General features: G+C 38.6%; 1 protein-coding gene across 1 annotated transcript; it reads left to right on the top strand.

The window, feature by feature from the left end:
• Window positions 1-5,588: 5,588 nt before the first annotated feature.
• On the top strand, window positions 5,589-6,496 carry LOC141430034 (uncharacterized). Its single transcript, XM_074090572.1, has 2 exons — window positions 5,589-5,780; window positions 6,132-6,496. Exons 1-2 carry the CDS (start codon window positions 5,589-5,591, stop codon window positions 6,420-6,422), a joined length of 483 nt encoding a protein of 160 aa, XP_073946673.1. The 3' UTR covers window positions 6,423-6,496.
• The last annotated feature ends 3,505 nt before the right edge of the window (window positions 6,497-10,001 follow it).

Genomic DNA, 10,001 nt, shown 5'->3' with positions numbered 1-10,001 from the left:
AAATGAAAAGTTGCGAAATGAAACAGGTTGCCAAGCGATACGTTGCGAAAAATTTAACCATTATAGTTTTCCTTGTAAGTTTCATATACTTATGTACTACCATCCTGTATTTTTCCACCCACCGGTTTAGATTTTAGAGGGGGGGGAGGACGCTCGATTTTAATGAAAATTTGCACTTTAAAGTTGAATATTTTGCAAACAAATCATTGAATCGAAAAATCGTATTAGCAACCCCTAATGGTTTTAAAATACCTATCCAACGATACCCCACACTACTAGGTTGGATGAACAAAAAAACACTACGTCTATGGGAATTGGGAGGTAGTTACTCTATATATATTTTTTATTGTACCATTTTGTCGGCATATATATTCGTGCAAAATTACAGAATTCAAGCATTCCCTGAGCAGTGCCGCGGACAGGCAGACAGACAGACAGACATGGCGAAACTATAAGGTTTCGTTTTTGCCATTTTGGCTACGGAACCCTAAAAAGGGGACCACTAAATATTTTTTTTATTTCTATAAAGGAGTTTGAATGGTTAGTTAGTATTTATCTACTACGACCATACTTTTGAAGTTCTGACTTACTTAAGTATTTTTAAATTTTTACCAAGTTGCATTCCAATATCATTATTTTTTATTTATTTCTGTGATAGGTCATTAAATAAAGGTTTGAAATTCATTTAATCTAGAGCGGTCGTTCTCATTTTTTTTTGTTATGAATATTTGACGTTATAAAAGTCAATGGTCCGTGGTCTTTTTTTTAGTCATTTGTACATCTACAGTATAGGTATAGGTATTAGCGGGCTGTTATCCGCAACTCGACTAGACTGTAGGCACTATTCATGCCAGCCTAGCTCCTGGAGGAAGCCTAGCAGACCCTTCACGTTGCCGGCGACTTCCTGCAGTGACCCCGGTGATCCGAGGTGCAGTGCCCTGCAGTTCGCCACACCAGAGCATTCCAGAAGGATGTGAACGGCTGTCTCTTCTGCCTTCATGCATGCTCTGCACATAGGGGACTGTCTGTAACACCTAGATTATGTACGTGCTTGTTTAGCAAGCCATTTCCAGTTAGAGCTCCGACCAGCAGTCGAAGTTGATCTTTCCTAAGTCCGCGAAGCTTGCGGGACAATCCGAGGTTGATCGTCGGGACTTCGGGAGGGCTTCTCTGGTTTGCCTGCTGTTTCTAGGTTTGTCTAATGTTGTTGGTGCATTACCTTGGTATTGTGTCGCAGTTTACCACGCAGCCATCCAAAGGGCAGAGGTAGGATGGGATCGGGTCCGAAGACCTTAATCTCCGACCCCCCTCTAGCCAATCGGTCGGCCGCGTCGTTGCCTCGCGATCCACTGTGTCCTTTTATCCCTTGTAGTGTTATGGTGTTTGTCTCACTTACCAACGTCAGAGCTCGATGGCACTCGTAGATTAGCCCTGATGTAATTGTGTCGCTCTATATATCCGGATATCACTCAAAAATATCTACTAGTTTAAGAGAAAAATATCCTTAATTTTTAGAGTTATTTCCGTTTTACTACGGAACCACTTGGTTTTCTATATTAAATTTTTTTGAGTTATGTGTACTAGTTGTGAGTAAACTATATACTCGTAAAAAATCAAGTCAAAATAGCTCAAGGGCTAATGTTGTTCCCTTATCCAGCTACGGCCTTTGTAGGTATGAATATTCAGTGTTCGCGGAGCCCCTCTCTTAAGCAAAATGTGGGCAGAGTCATTCTAGATGATAACTGACATAGACCGAGAGATATAAAAAATTAACATTCTGATGTTGATATATGCCATGGTATTTGACAAAAATACATTCTCTTTTCAATTTCTATGCTGAAAAAATTTTCTCAGAGGCATTCGAAGACGCGTAGGAGGATGTTGTTGTGAATGGAGGTTTTAGTTTCTTTTGGATACTACACAGGAGGATCTGCTGAGCTTGGTTGATTGAGTGGAGCTATATAAGTAAATAATTAGTAAGAAATAAGTAAATAAGATATCATGGGACATTTGATGCCAATTGACCTAGTCCCAAACTGGCAAAGCTTGTGCCTACTATGTGTACTAGGCAACGGATAAACATACATACCTATATAGATAAATATATGTACTTAGTTATACTTAAATAGATATTTTAACTGCTGTCGATAAAGTACAAGGTGCAATGATGATATCAACCTCCAATAGGTATAACAGGAGATGGCGCCGAAAGAAAAATAATATAAACCCTTGACTGATGGATGGACGGACAGCAAAGTGATCCAAGAGGCAGAAGGAGGAAAGTGAGCAAAGATGTACCATACAGGGTTCCGCTTTTGCCGATTGAGGCACAAATCCCTAAAAACTGTATGCTTTCGGCTGTCGTCTAATTTAATAACGTTGGTACACATATTGCTGTTTATATTCTCTTTGGTTTTTGCTTCGTCAAGTGTAGGCGGGAGGTACTTAGGTAGATTGCTAGCGAATACGCAGTTACGTGTGGGTTTACTGTATTAAGGTAACGAGTTTTTTGTAACAACGTTATATTTTACGATAAATTAGAATGCTTAAGTAGGTACATATTCTTTGCCAACAAAAATCTATCCATTTTTAGGGTTACGTACCTCAGTTGGCAAAAACGGAATCCTTATTGGATCACTTTGTTGTCTGTCTGCCAGTCTGTCCGGACCAGACATGATAGGCGGACGCGTCATGATCTTTTTTCTCAAGAACTCATGGAGGTATCAAACTCAAACTGAAATAAATATCAAATACCCAAATCTGCTCCAAAGGATTTTGGAACAGTAAAAAATCGAAATTCTAAGTCAAAGCAATCAAAAGATAAAGTCATTAAAAATATATTTCCGTTCAAAATATCACGGAGACAAAACTTACATCAACTTACTTTCTTCCTGTTGTATTAGAAACTTGAATTTGTATTTTGTATTTATAAATTTGTATATATTATTTGTATAAAGGAACCTCTTATAGCACAACCAATAATAAAACTAAAAAATCATAATTTTTTATGTCTTTCTGTCTATATCAGTTACTTACTATCTAAAATGATCCCACACTGCGTACATTTAGCATACAAAGATAGCTACAAATCGGTCGGTTCGGAACGCTCGGTGGAGTCTCACTCGCACTTGGGCAATTTTTATTTAATTTGGTAGGTTTTACTTCATAAAATATAACTTGGCTCGTTTCACCTTAACGTTTCTTTAACGACGGATTCGTTATACAATACACATTATACGTTATATACATATACTATTATTAGTTGAGACTTTAGGGCCTTGGTCAGCCGATATGAAGTCTTTTATAAAGGCCCTGTCGTCCCGGTTTTTGGAGACCCAACAGCTGACGCATATTTATCCTAGGGGATCGCACTTGTGGTCCAAGGGGGCAATGCGGCCAGCATTATCGGGACCCTGTCACAGGCAGATCTTGCTACGGGGTGTTGTTTTCATAATTTTTATTCTTAAAGTAACATGTATATTTATTTAGTTAAGGTATCTTAGGTTAAGTAGTCCTTTTTGTTTTTTATTGTTAACTGTTACTTTCTTGTGTTTAAAAATATTATGTTATATTATTGAAATAATAGATAATAATATAATATTTATTTATTACTTTCTTAAAAAAAGGATTATAAACATGTTGTCATTATAAGAAAAAACACAAAAGGACCGTCAAATGTATATACAAAAATAACGTGTATAATAGTTGGTATACAATAAAATATTAGCCAAAAATAAAATAATTATATCAATTGGGCTTCATGACAAGAAAATTTGTACGCGCAATGACTCATTTACCGACCAAGGGTTTCATGACAAGCACATTAAGGTCGAGGGTTTTATTTGAGGGGTTGCAACCAAGGTAGCCTGCATGTTACGACACTGTTTACGAGCAAGTGTGATGAAAATAGTGTCTTCGACTTCGGGCTTCTAATAGAATCTCGTTCGTAATTCCTTGTTTACCGCCCTTAAGACACAATGTACTATTAATTTCCCTAGACCAAATTAGGCAGGTACCTACTTACTTGTGGTATATAGTTTTTTAATTTCACTAGCAAAGGGAAATCTATTGAACGGAAACTCCAAACTGATTCTAACTTAAGGTCTTAAGTTTTCTTTGATGGAGCTGTCAAAACAGACAGGAACAATGAGCATTTCCTGCCAGTGAAAGAGGTACGTAATAAGGTGTGTGGAAATAATGGAAGGTGTCCAATGCAGGGTCGGGTTGCCTCGGAGCTGTATTTGCGATTACGTAGCACTGGCGTCCTCAAAAGGGCTCATCTCATAGAATCCTAGATGAGACAATTCAAGACGTTGTAACTGTTGGTTACCATTTTTTTTTAAGTTTCAAAGTTAGCCATACGCTGCTTTTGGAAGGCGAAGCCTATTTTCAGTGAATTTTCTGTTTTATTTTTATAATTATTCATTAATTTTTAATATTTAATAAACTTAATAAAACTCTAGTACAATTTAATCTACAAAGTTTCAGTTTTTTTTTTATCGAGAAAAGCTTACATTTCTATTTTACTCTTTGAAATGTTTTGGTATTCTTGGTTTTTAATGCATATACCCATTAAACTTTCGAGTTTCCAACAGAAAAAGTAGTAGGTATGTTGAAAATTTGAATTTGTTTGCTAGAGTAAAAGTTTAAGTTAGGTACTTAGCAAAACTAAATTATTTTAATCTGGCACTTTACCGTGGGTCATCATCATCATCATCATCAGCCGGAAGGCGCCCACTGCTGAGGCCTGGCCTGCCAACGCTTCGTCTTCCGCTTCGTGGTCGCTACTCGAGGACTTTTACCCCCAACGGCTATCTGCACCGTGTTACCGTAGGTATTTTGCCTAAAACCGTCGCTGTAGGATGTTGACATGAACATTTTGGCTTTTTGATGACACTTGTTAATTAAGAGCATGCGTGGTCTATCCAGTAACTGTATCCGCATCTGTCAAGGGGGTTGATTTTGCAACATGTTCCGTTTGCAGGTATTATTGGAGCCAACCCGCAGCAGCGTACGAACAACAGAAATATGTAATCGCTTAGCGAACCTTTTGTTAAATGTTTGCAGAACGGACTAATATATTGTTTGTGTGATTGTATTATGTAACCCACGTCTGGTTGATATTTAAATAGAGCTGTCATTGTCTACGGCGAAACGCTCGGTATAAATTGTATTTCTCTGGAACGAATAATTCTAGGAAAATTTATAAAACTTTATCTTTACATGATTATTTACAACAAAAGCTTTGCCGCATAGAGACACGGTACAAAATAGCCGAATTGCTATGAGGCTTGTTTGACTAGGTCGGTCGTACCAAATTAATTTCAGGAAAATAATTCCGCACCGAATTTTTCTTCTTAATTATATTCACATAAAGGTTTATTTACGTTACCCAGTAAAAGCTTTATTAAATAAAGATTCCTTACACTCGTAAAAGCTCTTTGCATTGTTTTTCAAAAGGGCTACCTACTTGATGAATGATATGGAAAACAAAATGTTTTTTTTTACAACTGATAAGCCCAATTTTGTATTCATGTTTGGTAATTTACGTAATATGCCGAAATTGCAGTCGATAGTGTTATGCCCAGATGCACATCAAGCGTGGTTTGATTCCCATCACGCGTCGTCCAATGCCAGCGACGCCCGAGCAGCGGCCGTTGCGCCACCCGGCGCGGCCGCCGTATATATACCTACCTGCAAACACGGAGTCCGACATACTCCTGCCTGCTCCTCTCGAGAACCACCAGCACCAACCCAAATTCAACAAAATGATGAAGCTTGTAAGTATTTTACTTATCACCAAGTTCTATGGAGTTTGATAGGATAACAAGAAACCTATTAGACGGTAGCAATTTAAACTCATAATCATCATCATCTCATAGGCATATAGCCATAGGCCTCTACTCAGAATGAAAGGACTGGGCCGGGGCCGTTGTTCCCACGCGGGTTCAGCGCGGATTGGAACCACACACCATTGAATTTCTTTACAGGTGTATGCAGGTTTGCTCGCGATGCTTTCCTTCACCGTAAAGCTCATGCATGATGAATGTTAAATGTAACTTCGCACATAAATTTCGAAAAATAAAATAAGAGGCTAGACCACTATTTTAATTCTATTTTTTTTACTTCAGGTTGTAATCATGTCTGCCCTGGTCGCCATCGCCGTGGCGAAGCCGTCCGTGGTGGCGGCGCCGCTGGTGGCCGCCGCGCCCGCGCCCATCGTGACCGCCACCAGCTCGCAGTACTACCACCGCATCAACAACGGGCTGGCCGCCTACGTGGCTGCGCCTGCCGCGTACGTCGCGTCAGCCCCCTACGTAGCAGCCGCGGCCCCGTACGTCGCGTCTCCCTACGTCTCGGCGCCCTACGTCTCGGCACCTTACGTCGCATCTCCGTACTCTGCTCCCATTGTTGCTCTTTAAGAAGTACTTAGCCATCAGCACACCATGACTGTTTTGTGATATTATAAAATTAAATATTGTTGTTGCTCTCAAAAGCTTTGTCTTTTTCATCAACATCATATCAGCCGCAGAACGTTTACTGTTGAGCATATGTCCAACAGTGGACGTCTTAAAAAATTTAAATAAACGGTTTTTTTTATAAAAAGGACGAAGGAATAGAGTTTCAATAGACATAATCAATTATCATTTTCATATGGGTGGCTAAATGGTATGATTTATAGGAGGTGCGGGTACAAATCCGATCCGTGGATCCGATTTTTAATTAATAAGTAATTTTTATTAATTTTTAAAATCTTAGACTTCGTTGAGCATTCCTATAATATTGCAACATATAATATAACAAATAATACCTACTATTACTAACTCCACCAACTGCCCGAAACGTAAGTTGTGAAGTTACGGAAAGCGTAAGAAGAAACTGTTAAAATTAGTTTCGCAAAGTAGTCGCTTGAAAAGTAGTCGCGATAACATGTGGCAACGGAACATGTCAATAAAATTAATCATAAATAAATAAATAAATATCATGGGACACTTGACACCAATTGACCTAGTCCCAAACTAAGCAAAGCTTGTACTATGGACACTAGGCAATGGATAAACATACTTATATAGATAAATACATACTTAAATACATATTAAACATCCAAGACCCGAGAACAAACATTCGTATTATTCATACAAATATCTGCACCGGCCGGGATTCGAACCCGGGACCTCAACCTTCGTAGTCAGGTTCTCTAACCACTTAGCCATCCGGTCGTCAATAACAACAACAACTACTTTACAACACACACAACAATTACTTTGCTCACCCAGGTTATAATTTGTTTATTGATCATTGATGTGGACCTCTACGTCTGATACAATAAATTACCGGAACATAATATTATATGATCAGCTATCGAGTAGGTAAGAAAATTTAAAAAAACCGGCCAAGAGCGTGTCGGGCACGTCCAAAATAGGGTTGCGCAGCCATTACAAAAAAAAAGTAATACTTTTCTAAGGATTTCGTATTTTGTACGGAAAATTCCAAGTTTAAGTGTATTTTATACCTTAGGCTGCTATTTACTCTTAAACTACTAATAATTCTCAAGAAAACTTAATCGTTATAGGTTTCCTTATAAGTTTGATATACTTACTACCATCCTGAATTTTACAAAAAAAATTCCATCCACCGGTTTAGATTTTAGAGGGGGGGACGCTCGATTTAAATGGAAATTTGCACTTTAAAGTTGAATATTTTGCAAACAAATCACTGAATCGAAAAATCGTTTTAGTAACCCCCTAATGGTTTTGAAAGACCTATCCAGCGATACCCCACACTGCAAGGTTGTATGAGGAAAAAAAATTACCCTTACTTTACGTCTACCTACTCTAAAAAAAATGGAAAGACAGACAGACAGACAAACAGACAGACATGGCGAAACTATAAAGGTTCCGTTTTTGCCATTTTGGCTACGGAACCCTAAAAATGTCTATGGCTTAGAAATACATACTAGTTATAAAAACCCATTGCGAAATGAGAAATGTCAACGCGTCGAAAAGCGTGTAAATGGTGTAAAGCTTGGAAGCTCACAGTTTTGAATGAACGGCAGTAAACTTGACCCTAATTCTGTTGACCATTCGAATATATTTTGTATTTGGTTGACAGCGCTAAAGAATAACAATACATGAACGACTTGGTGAGTATTCGTCATGCTGAATGGCCGGGCGTATCTTCGATGCAAATTAGAATTACACAATAGTTTTTAACATTGTCAATGTCACCGTCTGATTGTAGCGTTTAGACGCTATTAAATCACATACGTCAATCTCATGTTATTTCTTAATCGCGACGCGAGATTTTATTAAATACAGATTTGGCTTTGAGTACGTAATACGGTATTTGACAACACTTGAATTTGCCATGTCTTATATATTATTATGAAAATATTGGTTATATATAAATCCAATTTCAGTTTTCTATAGTGATTTTTTGAAAAATCTATATACCTGTCTCTTTCTCTAACGCTTTTCTCTAGGCAGCAAGTATGGTGCTACTTGCCTATGACGTCACATGCAAGTATGTCTTTCTCTGTCTAATCTTGAATTTCAAAACTTTATAACTTTGTTATTTGTAAGGTAGCTTAAAAATTGTTTCTCTATTCGATAACAGGCATTGTGAAGTTTTAATTTATAAAACATATAAAAAATAGTCAAATACCGTAAGTATTTCATATGACCTAATACAATTAGTATTTCATATGACCTAATGCAATGAGGGCTATCGTTTTTTGTCTCACTAGATGGCGCACTGTTGCAAGAAGTTTTTAAGTATGGCTTTCAAATTCTGTTATTACGGGCGTGAAAACAAAGTTTAGATTAAAATCATATTTATAACACCTTAAAACCGTACCATAAAAATATCGAGCATGCCACAGTGTTGCATAGTCCCCGTTTTGTTCGGAAAAAAGTGAGGAAAAAGGTTTCCGAAAGACAAAACTGTCTCAAAACACAGACATTCATTGCCCCGGAACGCATATTTGCCATAATTAATGTCAGATATTGCAAAATATTTACAAAATTATTCTAATTATAAATAAACCCGCGTAGCTCACCCAAAAACTATGAGATTTGACATTTCGGAGACCTCACGCTACACTAGCGCCTCTAGCGGCGAATTCATTCGCGATAGCCCTCATTAAAACAATTTTTAGTCGTATATTTTTTTCCTATCGCTTGCTAGACATTATAGGACCAAGAATAAAGGTGACTTCAAATTCTTCTAACAGGCTTGGTAGTAACACCCCTGTACTGTAGTACATTGTGTCTTAAGGGCGGTACATAAGGAATTACGAACGAGAGTCTATTAGAAGCCCGAAGTCGAAGACTAAAGGGGTTTAATGAGTCGATGTTCGTAATTCTAGTACCTACCGCCCGAGCGACATACTATGTTTTTCATAACATTTGCGAGTAAAATTTTTATTTCTATAAGAAAAAATGTCATTCTTCCAAATATTGGCGATACCTTGGGCTGCACTCTTGGCAGCGCCGCCCTCCCCCTCCCGCAGCGTGCGCCTGACGTGCGTGTGCATGTGGTCCTGAAGCAGCGTGCGCACGGCGCAGCAGCATTAGTACGGGCATGGACTCATTTACCGACCTTGGGCTTCATGATAAGAAAATTTGTACGCGCAATATTTGTAATATTTTTCATCACACTTGCTCGTAAGCAGTGTCGTAGCATGCAGGCTACCTTGGTTGCAACCCCCCAAATAAAACCCTCGACCTTCGTGTGCCTGTCATGAAACCCGTGGTCGGTAAATGAGTCATTGAGCGTACTAATTTTCTTGTCATGAAGCCCAAGGTCGGTAAATGAGTCAATGTGCGTACATACTGCTGTGCGCGCTGCTGCAGGACCACATGCACACGCACGTTGCGGCGCATGCTGCGGGAGGGGGAGGGCAGCGCTTCCAAGAGCGCAGCCTAAGGTATCCCCAATATTTGGAACAATTATATTTTCATCACACTTGCTCGTAAACAGTGTCGTAACATGCAGGCTGC

The sequence above is a fragment of the Choristoneura fumiferana genome, chromosome 8, assembly GCF_025370935.1.
Source record: "Choristoneura fumiferana chromosome 8, NRCan_CFum_1, whole genome shotgun sequence".
NCBI lineage: Eukaryota > Metazoa > Arthropoda > Insecta > Lepidoptera > Tortricidae > Choristoneura > Choristoneura fumiferana.
This window is presented reverse-complemented; position numbering and strand designations above follow the sequence as displayed.